The 21816-nt window shown below is 36.2% G+C and overlaps 1 protein-coding gene across 1 annotated transcript; it reads left to right on the top strand.

Annotated features, from left to right (window-relative positions):
- The first annotated feature begins 2177 nt into the window (after window positions 1-2177).
- LOC140231970 (protein canopy 4-like) lies at window positions 2178-21104 on the top strand. Its single transcript, XM_072312120.1, has 6 exons — window positions 2178-2272; window positions 10187-10307; window positions 16508-16594; window positions 18330-18462; window positions 19312-19432; window positions 20351-21104. Exons 2-6 carry the CDS (start codon window positions 10222-10224, stop codon window positions 20593-20595), a joined length of 672 nt encoding a protein of 223 aa, XP_072168221.1. The 5' UTR covers window positions 2178-2272; window positions 10187-10221; the 3' UTR covers window positions 20596-21104.
- The last annotated feature ends 712 nt before the right edge of the window (window positions 21105-21816 follow it).

Genomic DNA, 21816 nt, shown 5'->3' with positions numbered 1-21816 from the left:
AAGACTGAAAGCTGCAAGTTTTTCTGTGATTGCTGTTACAGCTGAATCAGTAAAGCAGTGAAAATTTTCTGTCCTATATCAACTTCTCTTCAGTTAATGCGGAACTGAAGCCTTGATCACTGTATGAGATGATTCTTACTTAACAGCCCAAATTCACGAAGGTGGTACAAATGAAACCATGGTTTAAACCATGGACAAAAACCATGGAGCGCCAAGTGTCGCACTTTTGTTACAAAATTGGTCATTTCGGAATATTTTGTTATGAAATTGGTCATTTCTTAGACAAAATAACCGTTTCGTTAACGAAATTATCATTTTGTGGATTTCGTGGATGAAATGTTCATTTAGTTACAAAATGTCATTTTGTTACAAAATAATCATTTCATCAACGAAATGACTGATTTCGTAACGAAAAATTCTGTGCAACACTTGACGCTCCATGGTTTTTGTCCATGGTTTAAACCATAATGGTTTCGTTTTTACCACCTTCATGAATTCGGGCCTATATGTGTATATTGTGGTAATTTATGAAAGCTTGTGATCAGTCTGTATCAGCATATGTACCCAATAGTGAAGGAATACATGTGTATGTGTGTCTCAGGGCCACATCGATAGAAAAAATCTCTGGGCAAAAACTTGCTTAGGAAGTCATGGGTTTTTGATGTCATTTTTAAACTATTGTTTTATTTTATTTTGTCTTTTTTTATTTATGTATGTATTTATATGTATGTATATATATATATATATATATATATATATATATATATATATATATATATATATATGTGTGTGTGTGTGTGTGTGTGTGTGTGTGTTCATTCATTCATTCTTTTATTTATTTATTATTGATTTATTTTAGCCAATGTAGTGCATGTGTTCCGATTCCACAGCCCCTGTGTCAAAGGAGGGTTGTGTGGTGTGATATTTTGTGAGCATGTCTGTGTGTTTGTGTGTGTGTGTGTAGTCTTACCAGAGGGTTTGTCACACTCAGTGTCATTAGCTGTTGTGTTTAATTTTTGCAATGTATACATAATGAATAAGATGGAGCAGTAGAATATATGATAATAATAATAATAATAATGCTACTGATTAACATTTCCTTGGGATTGCAAAATACCCCGATTCTTTTCTCTCTTTTTTTTTTTTTTTTGCCTCATCTTCCCTCTATCTCCTTCCTCTTCCTCTTTTCCCTAATCTTCCACTATACTATTAGCTTCACAATTGTTGTGACCATCAGCACCATTATTAGCGTTGACTAGCGTTGCATAATCCTGTAATCATTAGAATGATGTATTTATCATATTGAATATTTCTTCATCTTCCATGTGTCTGTTCGTTCATGCTGATCATTTATTTCGGTTATTTAAGTACGCATCAATTTATCAGAAATGCGAGTTTCAACAGAAAGTGTGGAGAAGATTTTATGCATCACATCATTCACATCATTACCTGTGAAGTGAACCACGTATGTCCTAACCCATGTTCTTTTCATCCTTTCAGTTCCTAGTGCTAATGATTATTATGTCTTTTCCGTATTGGGGTCAAATTACCAATCGTAGGAGAAGGAATATTCCTTATAATTATCACGCAAGTAAAATAACAACACGTGGTCATCAAGAAGAGTGATAATCTCAAACCACGCCCACTTTTCACGCATGGTAGCTTCTGATTGGTGCAGCCGTGCAATCAAAGACACATTTGGCAATGAAATGGATTCACGTAATAAATAACTTGTGCCTTTCTCCAATCCTGAGAACCCACGTACTGGTACGTACATGAAACTTGCGCGCTGGGGACCAGTGTTGTGGTGGGGAGTTATCGGAGCCCGGCAGCGGGGGAAATTCGTAGCTGGCCTGGTACGTACGGTACCTGTGAACTTGATCAAGGGTGTCTACCGGTACTGTGTCGTACTACTGTACTACTCGTAGTATTTGAACATCAGGGACTACCAGTAAGAGACGTTTATCTTGATCGATGTTTCCTTTCATGGAAATAGAATTCATAAGATAGAGCTGCGATCCTGCAGGCAGATAGACTACACTTGTCGAAGACGAAGGTGTTTCGGTATACTGGTGTTTCCTTGTTCAGCAGCAGTAGGCTAGCAACATAGGCATAGTAAAGCGCGAACGGGGCGGCCGGTGCCCGGAACAAGGAGGAATCATGGACGCGATAAACCATATTTTCATTCTGTCGTCAGTTTTTCTTGCTTTACTACTCGGTCAGCTGGAAGCTGGGGTGACTGACCCACACAGAGAACCATCAAAATGCGAGGGTAAGCTCAGGAAATTGGCGAGTATTGACGAGTAAATCATGTCTGCCGTGGCCGTGTCGTATGGCCATTATACAGGTATTATGTACCCACGCAGTTAACTACGACAGGGACTGTGCACTATTAAAAGTTGTAAATGACACCAAAACCCCACAATGTCAATGTACTCACTTCATAGCAGGAAATGTAGTATGATACCCAGGGTTGCAATTTGTAAAACAATGTAGCAAATGTACAGCTATGAAGAGAAACATAAATTCAAGAGATCCTTGTGTTTTACCAGCAACAGCTGACATTTAATTCATTTTATGTTTTATTTCCACATTTAATCAGAGGTAGATTCTGATCCTGCAATGCATAAAGATTTAATGTTGTAGTAAAATGTATAATGTGTGAAATATACAGTGGGGGACCAATAATAGAAGCCAGAATTATTGTTTGAAAAGGCCCCTGTACATAAAAGTGCATAGATTTACAAAGTATATTAATACAAATAATCATATCATTTTAAAACATGAAATAAACAAGTATCGACTGTATTAAAAGGAGGCATGGTTGATGCGAGAGAGAAAAGGGAAGAGAAGGAGAGAGAAAAGAAGATGAATGGAGAAGTAGAAAATATTTAGCAAAAATTATGTGAACAATTGATTATTCAGACTATAGCTTACTCATTACTGCAACAAAATGTGAGTCAGGGCAATTTGATAATGTCTTTAAAAGCTTTTAAAGATTTTGTTTGTTTGTTCAAGATGCACATTTCTTTGCTTTAAAACGAAGGCCATAATCTACAATGAGCCTGTACTCATATACGTATTCATCTAATCTTTTACAATTGAATTATGGAATAGAAGCTTGATATCAGGAGAGTCATGGCCTATATTCAACAAATGGCTATAGCATGGCTTTGAAGTCTTTTTGTGAACAGGAAGGTACGCCAGAATCAAGATGATAAATTGCCAATTTTATACTACTTAGTCTTGTTTGATTTCATCATACACAATATGTGTTAATGGTGTGTTGTATGTTTAATGATTGCAAAATAATCAGTTACAAGCGTATTTTTCACAATTGATGTTGGTTATCATGTTCTATATTAACTTGATTCACATTTTCTGTTTTGTGTTGATGCACTTAAGTTAGAAAAGCCTGTATTAAGCATGTAGTTAGGAATGCTACTTATTTTTTTTTATTATTATTGGTTTTCTTATTGCTGTTATTGTTATTATGATTATTCTTAAATCAGATATTATTATTACTACTACTTCTACTACTACTACTACAGTACTACTACTACTACTTCTACTACTACTACTACTACTACTACTACTACTACTATTTCATTGAAGATATCTCTGTTTGTGCTCTCACGGAATAAGTGAATTCTTAATTTTCCGTCCTGAATGGCTTTGAAGTCCTTTTGTGAACAGGAAGGTACGCCAGAATCAAGATGATAAATTGCCAATTTTATACTACTTAGTCTTGTTTGATTTCATCATACACAATATGTGTTAATGGTGTGTTGTATGTTTAATGATTGCAAAATAATCGGTTACAAGCATATTTTTCACAATTGATGTTGGTTATCATGTTCTATATTAACTTGATTCACATTTTCTGTTTTGTGTTGATGCACTTAAGTTAGAAAAGCCTGTATTAAGCATGTAGTTAGGAATGCTACTTATTTTTTTTTTATTATTATTGGTTTTCTTATTGCTGTTATTGTTATTATGATTATTCTTAAATCAGATGTTATTATTATTACTACTACTTCTACTACTACTACTACAGTACTACTACTACTACTTCTACTACTACTACTACTACTACTACTACTACTATTTCATTGAAGATATCTCTGTTTGTGCTCTCACGGAATAAGTGAATTGTGTGTTGTATGTTTAATGATTGCAAAATAATCGGTTACAAGCATATTTTTCACAATTGATGTTGGTTATCATGTTCTATATTAACTTGATTCACATTTTCTGTTTTGTGTTGATGCACTTAAGTTAGAAAAGCCTGTATTAAGCATGTAGTTAGGAATGCTACTTATTTTTTTTTTATTATTATTGGTTTTCTTATTGCTGTTATTGTTATTATGATTATTCTTAAATCAGATGTTATTATTATTACTACTACTTCTACTACTACTACTACAGTACTACTACTACTACTTCTACTACTACTACTACAGTACTACTACTACTACTTCTACTACTACTACTACTACTACTACTACTACTATTTCATTGAAGATATCTCTGTTTGTGCTCTCACGGAATAAGTGAATTCTTAATTTTCCGTCCTGAACCCCCCCCCCCCCGATTGTACTTGTACAGTCATTGCTTTAGGATCTAGTCAGGGTACATTCTAGGTATTTTAAGTATGGGGCCCTGCATCACAAAACCAACAAAAAGTCGCCAGACATGGATTTTTAGTTGAGGGCAGATTCTTAAAGAGCAGACACTAAGCTTTAAAATGATGTATAACACAATTCAAATGGACTCTCCTAACCTGCCTAAATACTAGAGAGAAAGCACACACTCTGGAAAAAAAAAGTGAACAGAGAAAAGATGCTTTGAAGTACAGTGTCTATTCAAGTGCTTTAAATTTTTACCAAGCCGCACTAGCTGTAAAATGAAAGGGACAAAACAATGAAGGGATTATCAGATTAAGCTGAAATTGAGCATGTTCTATGAACACATTCTGTCCATGATTAATGCCAACTTTCAAAGCAGTAGAGTTGTCATTTCAAAAGTTATTAGAATTGAAAGTGAAGAGTGTGTAAAGGATTTCAAGAAATGAAAAGGGGACTCTAAGACATACACGATCATTCTATTCTCCCCCCCAAAAAGAGTTGTAGAAAAACTGCTGAAAACACACTTTCTCATGTATGTTATGATCCCAAACTTTTATAATAATGTAGAAGAAGGAAAGCTCTTTCAGAAAATATGAAAAACTAAAGATTGACTTGGTTGACCCATTTCACTTTTTTTTTTTTGAGTTCTCACGTAAAATCAAGGGGTGCATTTTTTGTTTTGTTTTGTGGTGCGCGGTCGCATGTGGTAGCTTGCATTTATTTTGCAGCATGAATACAGACCATGCAGTTTATGTGAAGAAAATGTCAAGCTATTCTTCATAGATCAAACTCATGAACTGACAAGCGAAAGTATAGGAAAGTGGGGTACAATCCACCATGTACATATAACACGATGAGTATGTGGATCATGTGATAGAATTTGTTTCAAATATGTATTAGAATATAAGATAAACTAATAGGCTGCTGTGATGTCACAACAAAATTCAACACATAGGTTGAAATCAAATTGAAGAACCCCAGGGTTTGGATTGAAATCATGTGTACATATGCATTAATGTTTTGCTTCAGTGTATAAACTTTAGAGCCATTCCATTTTCCATTCAACTAAAAAATGGGCAGGTTAATGTATTGTGTTTTCCCCTTTCAAATTAGGAACTCAGCAGCAAAAGTAAGTAAATCAAATTTAAAGGCATTACTATTAAATGAACATTTCTTTGATAATGATTATTGCATGGCTCTTTCTGTAATTTCAGTTAATCATGATTTCTGCCTCATTTTTTTAGCAGCATTATCATCCAGTTTATCAGCCTTTAACAAAAATGATTAATTTCTGAAACAGGATGTGTAAGTGATAGATGGCATTTGAGCTGTGTTAAGACTACAGCAACAGTCTGAAACTTGAAATCTCTCAGTAAATCTCAGAATGCCACTGAAATTGTTCACAAATCTTTGGTCATTGGTACTGGAAGGGTTGAGTAGATGTAGCTCTACTGCTGCATAATAAGTGAAGTATCTGTAACTAGAGAAGCACTCTGAGAGCGCAGACCTCCGCCAAGCATGCAGCTCATTTCCACCACTGATCTTGTTCTTCCATAGAGTTATCAGTGATTTCCACCCATATGTACTTACAGCATTGTGTGCTGAGAGTCGCCCGATTTCCCAATATAGAAGCCTTTGTTACGTCATAAACCCTCAGTTGCACGGCGCGCCTTGCCCTAGCAGAAACTAGAGCAGGCACCTTAGTGCGTGCATGCAAACCTCAAATACGCGCAGCCTGAACTCCCAAGTTCATTGACCCTACCTGCCAAAATATCAAAAATCCTTCATAAATTTCCGCAAAATTCTCCAATCACTACCAAAAGTTAATTGTTTGTTACTTGTGTCATTCTCAACCTTTCCTGCAAGTTTCATCCCTATCCGTTAACTACTTTTTGAGTTATTTTGCACATGGACAAACTAACTAACGAACACACAAACCAACGGTAACAAAAACATAACCTCCTCCCTTGGCGGAGGTAATAAGAAAACCTGATTTTATTCCTTCCAATCTTTTACTTGCACAAATTGATGGAACCTAGCTAATATCATTTTTCCACACAGCAGCACAGTCCATTGTTTCGCATGAATCCCAAACTTACACCAAGAGAGAGAAAATTAATTGTGAATGTCAAAGTTCATCTAAAGTCATCCTTTGATTTCTTTTTTCACTCATGAAGGCCAGGTTTGTACTTTCAAAGATCTAAAATGACAAAACACCATCAATAGGCTTATGGTTCCAAAACAGACACTAACTTTTGAAATGGATTTTGTATCTATAGTCAAAGATCTACAGTCTAGATCTGTTGTCCTAATTTGATGGGAACTGATATGATTGAGTGTGATTATAAAATCAGTGCATCACTGATATTTCAATTTTGTTTGTAAAGTTTGAATAGGTTGCTAGATCGATATTCTTTAGCATTTGAGTTTTTGTTGTTGCTTCTGTGTACAAGTGTGCTTATGCTTGAATACCTTGATTTTGTCTTTCATTGAAATTCTTTTTTTTTTGTTGTGAGAAAGTAAATATCCTGTTTTTCCCCATTGCTGGGAGCAAAGAAAAAGATTGGTACCTCTGATAACTTCTTCTTGGTGGGTTTTTGTGATGGTTGTAGCTTGCTACAAACAATAATAGTTGATTGATGACATATCGATTTTCTTGCCAGATCTAAAACTTGTGAGCAGTGGTTTTGAAATGGTTGTTATCTGATCGCCAACCCTTTGCTCTTTGATAAAGTCCCATTAATAGAGCTGAATTTAGGCAGCCTTGCATTACAGACTATTTCTCTCTTATTATGTGGCAGATTAAAGACAACAGTATACAAACAAATTAATATATCAACTTTCCTAAGATTAGAAAGATATGGAGGATGCTTTCTTCATTAGTTTTTTTTTTCCCCTGCATTCACTGTCTGTACTTACACTGAATTCAGAGAAATGATTTGTTGTAATGTGATTAAATACTAAAACAAAAAGTAACTATTCTGTACTATCTTTTATTTGTGATTTCCATCACATTTCTCTGCAAGATGTGACTGGTAAAAAGACAGCATTAGGGAACATTATGGAATTCCAGTTAGTTCGCTGAATGTCATGGAGATCCAGCAAAATTTTGGCAATATTGTTTTGTGTCAGAAGTACCGTCGTACACACTTAGCAAAATTTTGTCTGTGTGTACTGTATGGTTTGAACCAAACTTCAAGATCAGTGAAATGCAATATCCTTTTTAGTGTCATGCACAAACCTGTTCTGCATCAGTACATGCTTGGAATTCCTTTGTGTAATGCCCTACAATGTTATCCCCTATTGTAGTTTATTGATGTCACATACATTACTTCATGAAGTCCTTATCTTTCTTTTATTTTTGTCTCCCTCTCTCTCTCACTATATATTTATCTCTTTCTCTCCTGTATCTCCCTCCTCTTATATGTCTTTCTTCTATCTTTCTATGTATCTCCTTCATCTCTATTTATCTCTCTTTCACTATCTATTCATCTCTTTCTCTCCTGTATCTCCCTCCTCTTATATGTCTTTCTTCTATCTTTCTATGTATCTCCTCCATCCCTATTTATCTCTCTTTCACTATATATTCATCTCTTTCTCTCCTGTATCTCCCTCCTCTCATGTCTTTCTTCTATCTTTCTATGTATCTCCTCCATCCCTATTTATCTCTCTTTCACTATATATTCATCTCTTTCTCTCCTGTATCTCCCTCCTCTCATGTCTTTCTTCTATCTTTCTATGTATCTCCTCCATCCCTATTTATCTCTCTTTCACTATATATTCATCTCTTTCTCTCCTGTATCTCCCTCCTCTCATGTCTTTCTTCTATCTTTCTATGTATCTCCTCCATCCCTATTTATCTCTCTTTCACTATATATTCATCTCTTTCTCTCCTGTATCTCCCTCCTCTCATGTCTTTCTTCTATCTTTCTATGTATCTCCTCCATCCCTATTTATCTCTCTTTCACTATCTATTCATCTCTTTCTCTCCTGTATCTCCCTCCTCTCATGTCTTTCTTCTATCTTTCTATGTATCTCCTCCATCCCTATTTATCTCTCTTTCACTATATATTCATCTCTTTCTCTCCTGTATCTCCCTCCTCTCATGTCTTTCTTCTATCTTTCTATGTATCTCCTCCATCCCTATTTATCTCTCTTTCACTATATATTCATCTCTTTCTCTCCTGTATCTCCCTCCTCTCATGTCTTTCTTCTATCTTTCTATGTATCTCCTCCATCCCTATTTATCTCTCTTTCACTATATATTCATCTCTTTCTCTCCTGTATCTCCCTCCTCTCATGTCTTTCTTCTATCTTTCTATGTATCTCCTCCATCCCTATTTATCTCTCTTTCACTATATATTCATCTCTTTCTCTCCTGTATCTCCCTCCTCTCATGTCTTTCTTCTATCTTTCTATGTATCTCCTCCATCCCTATTTATCTCTCTTTCACTATATATTCATCTCTTTCTCTCCTGTATCTCCCTCCTCTCATGTCTTTCTTCTATCTTTCTATGTATCTCCTCCATCCCTATTTATCTCTCTTTCACTATATATTCATCTCTTTCTCTCCTGTATCTCCCTCCTCTCATGTCTTTCTTCTATCTTTCTATGTATCTCCTCCATCCCTATTTATCTCTCTTTCACTATATATTCATCTCTTTCTCTCCTGTATCTCCCTCCTCTCATGTCTTTCTTCTATCTTTCTATGTATCTCCTCCATCCCTATTTATCTCTCTTTCACTATATATTCATCTCTTTCTCTCCTGTATCTCCCTCCTCTCATGTCTTTCTTCTATCTTTCTATGTATCTCCTCCATCCCTATTTATCTCTCTTTCACTATCTATTCATCTCTTTCTCTCCTGTATCTCCCTCCTCTCATGTCTTTCTTCTATCTTTCTATGTATCTCCTCCATCCCTATTTATCTCTCTTTCACTATATATTCATCTCTTTCTCTCCTGTATCTCCCTCCTCTTATATGTCTTTCTTCTATCTTTCTATGTATCTCCTCCATCCCTATTTATCTCTCTTTCACTATATATTCATCTCTTTCTCTCCTGTATCTCCCTCCTCTCATGTCTTTCTTCTATCTTTCTATGTATCTCCTCCATCCCTATTTATCTCTCTTTCACTATATATTCATCTCTTTCTCTCCTGTATCTCCCTCCTCTCATGTCTTTCTTCTATCTTTCTATGTATCTCCTCCATCCCTATTTATCTCTCTTTCACTATATATTCATCTCTTTCTCTTCTGTATTTCCCTCCTCTCATGTCTTTCTTCTATCTTTCTATGTATCTCCTCCATCCCTATTTATCTCTCTTTCACTATATATTCATCTCTTTCTCTTCTGTATTTCCCTCCTCTCATGTCTTTCTTCTATCTTTCTATGTATCTCCTCCATCCCTATTTATCTCTCTTTCACTATATATTCATCTCTTTCTCTCCTGTATCTCCCTCCTCTTATGTCTTTCTTCTATCTTTCTCTGTATCTCCTCTATCCCTATTTATCTCTCTTTCTATTGTCTTTTCCTCTCAACTTCTTCAAACTATTTTAGTCTGCAAGTTTGTAGCCACAGAGCTTCAGGAGAGCATGGCAGAGACTGGGAGGACGTCCGACGTCTTGCATCTCGGTTACCGCATCGACCGCCCCAAAAAAGATATCAAGTACAAGAACTCGTAAGTCTGACTCCAATAAAAGACCTATGAATTAAAAGCAACTGTAATGCTTTTTTTAAAAGTATTTTTCAGAAATGTTCCCTTTTTATGAGTTTCAGAGTTGCAGTTGTATTCGTACAATTTGTCAGTTGATTTATGATTTTTTTTTTAGATTCATTCAGATCGAATGAATTACTTTCAAATTTTACTATTCACAATCTTTAGTGAGGCATCACTTTAGACATATTCTAGCCTGAAGAAGATGCTCAGATGGCATTTTGAGACTTTTGGTAATGATCAGAGTTCTGTATAAGTCAGCTATGTGCATAGTTCCTCTGTGTGAAAAAAAAAAAAAAATCCTGAGACGGATTAAGCAAACGAAGGTCTCAAAATCTTGTGTATGTGTGTGTGTGTGTGTGTGTTTAGGGGGATGCTGCCTACCCTTTGCAGTCCAGGTTTGATGACATGTGTGAGGCTTTTTTTTTTCTTTTTTCTTTTCCTTCTTCTACTTCCTCTTTCAACTTTTATTTTGTCATTTCCTCCTTCCATCTCTTCTTTTTTTGTCCTTCTCTTCCTCCTTCTTCCTGTGCCTTTCTTGCCTTCTTCCCTTCTTATTTGTTGTCCTGTTTCACTTGCTCTTCTTCTTTTTCTTTCTTCCTTTTCTCTATCTTCTTAATTCTACACATTTTTTCTTGTCCTTCTAACTCCTTCTTTCTCATTCTACTTCAACTTTATCTGCTAATATATATATGTTCATTATCTTCATCTCCTTCCCCCTTCTTTTCAACTTTTCTTCTTTTCCTCCTCATCCTCCTCCTTCCTCTGCCTCTTCTTCTTCTCATCTTCTTTTTTCTTCTTGAGCATTCTCCTTTTCCCTCTCCCTCCACAGAATTTGGAATTGGAAGACTGATCAGATTTTAAAGGAATGAAGGAAATTTGATTTGGAGAGAGAGAGAGAGAGAGTGTAGATTCAGAGATGTTCATGTTTGGCTGCTGCTCTTTGTGGATAAGATCACATGCTCAATCTGTAGATATTCATGTACACCAAGTGAAAAAGAAAAAAAGTAGACAGGGATTTGAACCCACATCACCGACTGCCTTTCGATGATAATATGGAATGAGCCTACAATATTATTCGTGGAGAGTACCAGCAAGAAAAAGAAAACCTGTGTAGTTCACTATCCCAGCTTTTCTGGCATTAGACTGTTTTTTGTTGTTGTTGTTGTTTTTTGACACAGCAATGTTTATAGGCTTTATTTCACAGGAAAGATTCATTTTAACAGTAGGAAGTCTGATTATTCAGATCATTTCCTTCAGAGCTGGGATAATCTTCCATTCTATTCAGAACAATAAGGTTCATTAGGCATTGTGCTCGTTTCCCTCAACTGGGAATACATCAGTTATAGGCTGACAGGAACGAGACACTTGGTCTGTGTGTGTGTGTGTGTGTGTGTGTGTGTGTGTGTGTGTGTGTGTTACGTGATTTCATGAAGCACAAAGCAATGTTTAGTGGGAATAGAGGCTCCAACTCTCACAAAATCTCCCACTCTTCGAGTTTGAATTTCTCCCTGCTCTAGCTGTCTTTCTCCCACTAGAGACATAATTTTTCCCATGTAAAATACCTAAGATTTATCTTTCTCCTCATGTGTAAAAAAATAGGCTAGGATAGCACCAGAGTGCAGAGGTTTTTGTTTCTTCTTCTCTTTTTTTTCTTGAAATTAATGCTCACCCTGGACAAACATCTACATATTATATTAAGTTAACTGGGCTGTTTCCACTCTCAAGCGCAAGCTTACAGTATACAGCCTTTTTCTGCAATTGCTCCCCTTAGATTGTGTGTCTTTAAGTTATTTTTCTTTATTATCAATGTACTGTGTAATTTGTATTAAATGATTGCCAATATTTTGTATTCATCAAGTTTATTAATTCTTCTTTTAAAAATTGTATGATTTGTACATAAGAAAAATGTATTTGTATATATAGATATCACATTTGTCATAAAATTGCAGAAATAAACAAATATCAAATAGCTAATAAAAGCTTTATCTACAGTCATATTTTAATTTATAAATGTCAATATTTGTTACACCAATGTTTGCGGCCAAGATGATGATATTACCAGCTCATTAAATTTGCATATTCCAGTTGCCATAAGTCGTTGATCTACAAAAACAGGATAGATATGAAGCTCAAAACTCCAGAACTTTCTAATTTTGTGTCAAATCTTGAAGGAGTCCCACCATTCAGTTCCTGTGATTTACTTTATCCGTCAAAGCCAATTATTCATCAGTTTGCAAGAAAACGTGTGCTGTATTACTCTCAGTTCACTGTGCCAGTGTGCCTTTGTTCATAACTGACTCCTTTCTTTGCTGTGTTATCTTGGCTGGGTGAGCTGTGAAAGTCGAGTATAAAGTGTTTGGTTGGATTGTGATGGAGTGTCTATGATTCATGTTTCGAAGTACAAATCCAAGCACAAAACACTGCCACTTCTGTGTGTTTCAGAGTGAGAAAATTTAAAAGAAGAGAAAGAATTCAAGAGCCATGATTAGTGTGAGCAATTGCACCTGCAAATGTACAGATTCACTGAAGACACTACCACTGTGTAACATGGACTCATAGTGTTGTGAATCTTGAATTTTGATGTTTAGGGATGTTCAATATTGCACAGATGGACCATTTTCTTGTGTGATTTCGACCACCAGATGAAAAATAAAATACTCTTTCTAAATGCAATGGAAGGATATGACATCAGCAAAAGGACAGAGACATTATGTAATGCATGATTTTTAGTGATATTTTTAGGACTGAAAAACACTTAAGAAACATGGACAAGTAGGGAGTTTGATTCACATGATAGGAACAAGAATTTGAAAGCATGGGACTAAAGGAAGTCCGGACCACTCTTAGTACATCATACTTTTTCATGTCAGTAAAAATATCTATAGGAATCTAATGACCACATTGCGTTAATACTTCCTTTTTATGAGAGTGTACTGATTTCTTTCATTTTCACTCTGACTCGGGCCATTCAAAATTCTCCACAGTTTACAGAGCATTTTTAACCAATTGCATTAAAGATTTTTGAACTTCCTCCATCTTAAGTGCACTTCCTGTTCCCATAGCAATGGGGCGGAGCAGTGGAAGGTGAGTGCACCTACCCATTTGAAACCTTTTAACCCTTTCCATACTGAATTCTGAAATGCTTATAGACTTAATACACAGGCCACCAGGTTCCCATACGGAACGGGTTAAATAGATTCTAGTGGTGTCTTGTAATGCCAATCTCTACTACAAATGCAGGAAGGAGTAAAATTCACAATATTTTGTAGTGGTATAGACACAATGATCACATACACATGGAGATTGAATGGCATCATCAGGTGATAAAGAATGATATGTAATAGGCAGAGAAACACACCCTAAACCCACTCCCCCCCCCCAAAAAAAAATAATAATAATAATAACAATGACAACAACAGGAGAGAGAGAGAGAGAAAAAAATGACACTTTGTCATGCACATATCATGCAGTGAGATCCATTCTTGTGACTACAGTAGATCCCAGACAAAGACATGTAAGAGCATCCATATCTTGTTCAGGGGATGAAAGGTTAGACAAAGAAAACAGATTTTGGATGGATGATAGTAAGATATATTAACGATGAGGCTATTTCCGTCCTTTGTTTGTATTTTTGATTTTCTCTGTCAATGCTTGTATAATTGTTTGGATTCAGTTTGGGGAAAAATGATGGCTTTTTAGGGCAGTTGAATCGACTTTGTGACCATTACATGTAACAATCTAAACAGATTGTCCATATGGGGCTGCTTTGTGACAGGCAGTGCAGGTTTACATTGGGAGACTGCCAATACCAGAAACACTGCCTGTATCTATAGACATATTATGCATGCTGAGCAGAATCCATCATGAAGTATTGAGGCAGACCAGGGTACTTCAGTATGTGTGTGTGTGTGTGTGTGTGTGTGTGTGTGTGTGTGTGTGTGTGTGTGTGTAAGGGGGGAGTGAGTGAGGTTGTAGGTGATGTTTGAAGGGGAAGCCATGCATACAATGTATGGAAATAAATGCATATTTGCAGTTATGCAAATGGTTGGCAAGGAGTAGAATACATGAGTTGCTAGGAGAGGAGAATAGCCGGAGGTTTCTATAATCCATGCAAGGATTTTGTTAGGATTATAGGGAGCACACAATGACACAATGGTGCTAAGCACTGCAAAGAAACTATAGTGGCTTTGTGGAAGCCTAGCTTCACAAACCATACTATCCCCTATTTATATAAAACCAGTAACCTCCATGTTTATGATAATGATTATTTTATGGTCTTATTTGCCCAGGGTAGACTCTTCATTGTTAGCACTTTTTTTGCCCACGGTTGCAAATCTCGGAAGGCAGTTTCCATAGCGACAGTGGATGCTGACTATCATCACAATGTGTCATTGTGAATAAGATACATGCCAGTAAACAGAGTTTGTAGATGGGAATAAACTCTCAAGTTCAGTGTCTCAAGAGACACTGAACATTGTGAGTGACTTTTTAAAGTAGCCATGTCATAACAAGTTTAATGTGTCCAGACCATAGTCGTAGTGTACAATTGTATCTCCTCTCTTTGAAGTGAGAGTTGTGTAAGAAAGGCACTGGTGCAAAAAGCCCCCCCCAAAAAAAAAACAAAAAACAAAAAAACAAAAACAAAAACAAAAACAAAAACAAAAAAACAAAAACAAAACAAAACACAAAAACACAACAAAAAACAAAAACAAAACACAAAAACAAAAAACAAAACAAAAACAAAACAATGTTAAACTCCAATGTACAACCCATAGACAAGCAAGCATACAAATCCAGCAGTTCAAAATATTCCTTAACAAAAATGTCAGTGATCATATGAAAGTACAACAATTGCCTCTGATTTTTATTTATTTATTTATTTTTTTTTGGGGGGGGGGGAGAGGGGGCAGGTCAATTTTTTAATGTTTTATCTCAAGGGATCAGCAAAATACAATAGTCACACTTGCTATCAATCTGACATTACTTGTTCAACTATTTTAATTGTGATAAAATATATTATTTTTGACTTTAGACATATTATCTAAATGTGTGTATTATACACCTATTCATGTAATTTATCTTCAAAGAATTAGTGAGCCATTTCAATGGGGCTGAGGACCTCTTGAATATGGTTGTCCATGTAAAACTGTGCAAACTTATGTACTGGAGTATTACATGAACATAAGGCGTTTTCACACAGCCCGATAAAAATCCAAGCTTGAGATATTTTCCGTGATCGCAAATTAGTGCGTTATTTCATTTCCTATTCACATCAGCCGGAAGAGAATTAGCCTGAAATTTTTTCGAGCTAACTAGACAGCAGAGCATGCGCAAACAGTGTAGGGTATACCAGTAGAGCGCGCGCTTTCAAAAAAATTACCCGCGTGATTGCCATCACACACACTAGGCATGATGGGATGCATCGCGCTAATTTCTTGAGGCGATTTCACATTATCAAATATATAGCCTGCTAGTTCACAAATTATCCCACTATTTCAGAAATTTCTTGAGTTGGACTCGAGAAATTTTCTCGATCAGAGTGATAAAATTAGCACGCTATAGATTTGTATTCACATTTGGTATATCAAATAACGTGCTATTTTGTGATCGGGTCAATTTCCCAAGTCAGAAAATAGTGCGCTATTTCGAAATATCGGGCTGATGTGAAAAAGCCTACTGAGCAAAACGACATTAGATGAGAATCTTGAATATCACTGATGTCTGATTGATTTCACATAGATATCAGTAACCTGTTGTGTGTTTATGAATACTGCTGTAACATGCTAAACTATTCTGCTAGCATTTGTTTCATTATCTCCTTTTCAAAAACAAACAAGCCAATAAATGATCATTGTAAAGTTAAAACTTAGCTGTATGTACAAGTATGTTTAATTCAAATGAAAAACCCCTCAAGTGTAAAAAAAAACAAAAAAAAAAAAACATCCATGTCCCACATAGGCACATTTTTTGATACATTAGCATGGGGGAGTGGATAATCCCCAATTATGGACAAAAATCTGTGTTATCAGTGAAATAAAAACAAGATCAAACACAAGAACATACTAGTAGTTGTACCAAATAATGTAGAGTATGGATTATTTACTGTTGCATTATTAAAACAGTTTGAGAATCTGTTTGTTGTTTTTTTTTTTGTGAGACAGAGAGCTGAGGCTGGTTGAGGTGATGGATGAAGTTTGTCCAAGGATTCTACATTACAACATTCATGCCGAGAGGGAATCATCAAGAAGGTGAGTACATGGCCATCAACTCATCGTATAATTATAAAGAGAGTCTGGACAACTGCTAAATTGGACACCATGTTGTTACTCAACGAATTACGTGTTAGATGGTTAGCGTGTACGCTCAGACATCATAATGAAAGCAAGCCAAATAAGGAGTACTTAACAATGGGCACTGCGTGTGAGTGCACTTTAGTAATGACATGGATCCCTTAAGGTCACGGGACCAGTTTTGACCAATCACAGGCTTCAAAACACATTTGCCCGAAAAAAAAAAAGAGTTGGTCAGACTCTCCTTATATACGGCACTGGCACATGATCATCAACTCACTGTCTAAATGATATCATAGACATTTTTCTGTGCTGCTGTGTAGAATGCTTGTTAGGACATTATTGTGGCCTCTGCAAGAGTGGATTTTGGTATGTACTACATATTCAATGAGAAGGTCTTATGGCTTATCGACACCTTGATGATGATTATGTTGATGATGATGATGATGATGATGATGATGATGAAACTGCATTTGTATAGTACCGTTTATCTGTAGAAACATTCAAAGGTGCCCAGCTCCCACAATGTGTCACACATCATTTTACAAAGTTGCCAGGCGCCTTGTGTCCCTTATAGCAGGGCTCAACACCAACTTACTGTAGCCCTAGCAATAATAGGGTGATATGAAATGCACTTGAGCCTCAAATGCCCCTCTGCAAACAACGCCATTTTGAAAATTTGTATGTGTTTATATAGCATGCCTTGGTTGACTTCTTCCTGGATGATATGATGCAAAAGAGCTGTGCAGTATCAACTCCCAAATCGCGATTACATGTATATAATTTTTAGACAAATGCGGTACTATATAAATTTCAAACCACTTTTTGTAGAATGTGCTTTTCTAAACAAGTTTTGAATAAATTTGCTTCTATCTTTTGGTGTTTTAACACAGCCGTAGTGATGTGTGTATGGTCATTATGTATGTACTATGTCTTTCTTTTTCTTAAGTCTGCTATGTGGAGATGGATTGTAAATATGTGACCCGCTACAACAAAAGGATCCGAAAGTCGGGGAAGGACAATTTTCTGAAAATGACATGACGTTATTCCCTTACTCTTCTACTCTAATTTCTTATATAGCACCACTCGTAAAAGTACAGTTGTGGAGATATCGATGATTTTATTAGCGCATGTCAAGTAGTTGAGGAAATCAGAGTTTCCTGAAAAACGCCTTCAAAGTTTCCTTTCCGACGCTATCACGATCGAGGGGAGGTGAGACAGTTTTTACCGCTTGACAATAGAAGGCATGCTCCTAACGACCTCCACGATGTTCATTCAAGCTTAGCGCCAACGGTCTACGCATGACCAATCAGTAATCAGGATGTCACGCCCTGACCAATAAGATCACTCCCTCGTTGCTAGGGGTGGAGTACCGCTGCGGCGCTAAATCCAAACCTTCGGACACCTTTCTGTTACGTTGAAAGTCGGAAAATCATGTTCTAGTAAAACGCTGATTTCTTGCTTTTCCTTTGATCATTTAGCTTCGAAATTTCGGCAGATGATGGACAAAACATTAGACTACAAAATTATGTCAAAAACACAAATCCGATTGTTTGGACCAATTTTGATGACGTGACTTCAAACTCGATTTTCTTGCCTCAGCCGTCAGCGATTTTAGGATCCTTTTGTTGTAGCGGGTCACATATGAGAATGAGTCTGCATAGATTCACAGCCAAGCCCCTCTCTGTTTCAGGTTTGCCAAAGGAACAAGCGAAACCATGTCCACCCTCCATGGCCTGGTTGACAAAGGGGTCAAAGTTGAACTCGGCATCCCGTATGAAATGTGGGATGAGCCATCGGCTGCTGTGACCAAGATGAAACAATATGTGAGTTGGATTTATGTCATGTTCAATCTTAATTTTGATTTATTATCTATCTTTAGAGCAAACTAGAACACGATGGTGTTGTAAATATGGACCTGGGCCCTGTCTTATAAAACTTGTGATAGAAATCAATCAATCACAAATCTCTTGAAAGCTGCAATCAATCGCAACCTGTGATTGATTGATTGCAGTTCTCCATCTTAATTTCTATCATAACTTTTTTGTAAGATGGATTTGCATTCAGTCGCAAAGTTGTGATTGATTTGAATCAGTCACAAGTCTTTATAAGACGGGGCCCTGGACTCTTCAATTTGAAGTTCAAATCCTACTTTGAGTGTAGTAGATATATCTTTGAAAGAAGTCTTTCTTGGTCTATTATGCAAGATAAGGAAATAATAGACATGGCAGAAATATAGACACACTAATATAATAATTTTATTGCTTGACAATGTATGTTTTATGGAAAAAGCTGTGAATGATTTATTGATAGAAACCGTGAGAAAATGTGGAGCTACTTCATTTCATAATAAAGAAGAACTCAGGCATGAAACTGTCAAGAGGTATTGTATTTACAGGTGCCTCATGCTTGGAATATTGAAAGTATTGTGTGTATGTGTGTGTGTGTATATCTGTGTGTGTGTGTATTGTAAGAGAAAAAAAAATCAAATGATTATTTTTCACAAACATTTGACAAAATCCCAATTGATTTCTTTTCAGTGTACCTGTTTGAAAATCATTATGATTTCCCAAAATGGCTAAATGTTTTTAAAATGGAAGTATTAACAGGTTTACAATTATTGAAAGCAATGCAATGACGAATCTCTTTCTGATGTTTATTCTGTTTTCTGACAGTGTGACACATTGATTGAAGAGCATGAAGAAACAATAGAGAACTGGTTCTTCAAAACAGACCAATCCAAATCTCTTTCTGACTATCTTTGTCGTGAAAGAGTATTATCTAAGAAAGATTCAGGTGAGTCATAAGCAATCTTAGTCATAATTCCTTTAACATGTAAAGTCCATCTTGACTCTGCTGCAGAAATCATTATTTCATTAAATTGGCACCTCTGATTTTCATAGTTTATCAAAAATTTATGATATCTGATTTTAAAATTGCAAATGTGATTCTTATCTATCCTACTGTAAAAAGATGAGATGGAAGTTTGTAGTTGTAGTTGAATTCATTAAATTTCAATTCATTCATCTTCAAATTGTAGTTGAATTCATTAGATCTTCACAATATCAGAAAGATCAAATACAAAGTATTGCCAATTTGAGGGAGGAACAGGAACTATAATCTTCAAAAATGTGTTGCCAGTTTAAGGATCAGCTGTGTATGTAAGAATCAAAAGGTTTTGAATAATTGCATATGAACACCAAAGGGCTCAAAAGAAAGTGATTTTTTTTCATGCCAAATTGTGAGACAATAACAAGGAATAGATGGTATTAGATCGAAAATTAACCAAACCATAGAAATGTGACGAGGTGTGAGTGAAATCCACTTCATGTTGAAGTGGACTTTTATAGGTAGAGTAGAATCAGCAAACACCAGGAAAAGACTCACCAAAATAATTAATTAGTGTTATTATCAAGTTTTAAAATCTCTTCAGCAATCTCTTTGTGGAGGAGAGAGGGTTTAATGGTACATGTCATGTTTGTACACCACAGCATATTTGTACCTTAAAGGGACTGTACAGTACTGGTTGAGGTGGGAATTCATGTTTTGAACATTCCTAAGTGAGATAATGAAAAGCCTCTTATGAAATATGAAAGAGCATGTAATTTTAAGAAGGATTCAACGTTTATTTGATGATAATAGAGGAGTGTAGCAAAGAAATCATATAGGTGGGACCTTTTCTAACGCCTGCTTAAAATCTTTTTGAAATCCAAGAATGTCTGGGGGAAATCTGGACGGGTCAAGAGAAGATCGACTTCAGCAAGGAAGCGGAGGAGGAGCGAGAGGACGAGAAAAGGAATGAGGAAATCAAGGCAAAGAAGAAGAGAGAAAAGGAGAGAATGAAGAAAGAGAAGGAGAAGAAGAAGAAGGAAATAAAGAAAAAGGCGATGATGAAGGGTGACGAGGATCCCTTGGAGAAGGAGGAGTTTCAGAGGCGGCAGAAGAACACTGAACTCTGATCTGTTATCATCCATCATTATTAGCAAGCTTTAGATCTGTGAGGTGAACGCTAACATGACACAGCTTCCTGGGTTAGACAATGGAAACAGCTGTCTTGCACATGTGCCGAACACAATTTTTTGCCTAATTAGTGTCGTCTTAGCATTCACGTCGCAGATTTTTTAGCTTGCTGTTTTGATGGTGGAAGCATGAGATGAAACCACAAGAGAGTGCTGTTGCAATCTTGCCACTGTGTAGTATGCACCACCTATCTGCATTTAAGGTAATATTCTTTCCAGTGAGAATGAATTCTGAATCCAAATGTTTCAATCATTCCTGAGCATGTGATGATTTTAATCTGAATCACAACTCAATTATGGTGTATACCAAGTGTATATGTAAAATGAGTACAAACACACACACACACAAAATATGTAAATCACAAAATTATGCGCACTGCATTTACATTTTGGTGGTCAATAAAGAATGAGACTTTGAGGTTTGGAAGCAACAGATCAAGCACATCTACCAAGTACATTTCATTTCACAATAATAATGTGCAAATTGTATGGTACTGTACACACAAAAACACGCTATAAATGTTGAGATCATATTTTAACGCACACACACACACACATTTCAAACTGTATGTAGTATAGTGCGGGGTCAAACTTGGTCTCCACAGAATTAACCTAATTTCACTGGCAGCAATCAAGGGTTTGCAATCTTTAGTTCACATGTGGGAAATGAGCAACAAGTCCAGTTTTGCAGCACAAAGTAATGAAGATATCTCCTGTTCCCTCAGTGACAAGGATGCTGTCTTCAATTGAATTCAGATTAGTTTAGATCAATCAGTCTTGTGTAAAGACACGAACACACACAAGTAGATGCTTACATATGCAACATACACCCTGTATTTCCATTGTCTGTTTTTCCATGGTAGTCAGTTTTATGGATGTATATTTTGTGGGGTCCTAGCAAAGAGCTTCTCCATTAACCTGTTCCTGATGAATAGACTTCAACACTTGGAATCCCTGTGCATACATTTGTTGCTGCTATGTCAGGCAAGTCGTGGTCGAGCTTTTTGGTTGTAGGAACAACCCTTGTGTGAAAAATATGCCTACATTTCGAATGTGTTTAATAGTTCACTGGTCTGTTTGTAAACCATTTTTTTTTCATTCGTTTGATAGCATTTCCTTCAAGTTTCATCACCATCATCTTACACGACACCTTTTTGTGCC

Source organism: Diadema setosum, chromosome 8 (genome assembly GCF_964275005.1).
Source record: "Diadema setosum chromosome 8, eeDiaSeto1, whole genome shotgun sequence".
Lineage (NCBI taxonomy): Eukaryota > Metazoa > Echinodermata > Echinoidea > Diadematoida > Diadematidae > Diadema > Diadema setosum.
Note: the sequence above shows the minus strand (reverse complement) of the source record. Positions and strands in the feature narration are given on the sequence as shown.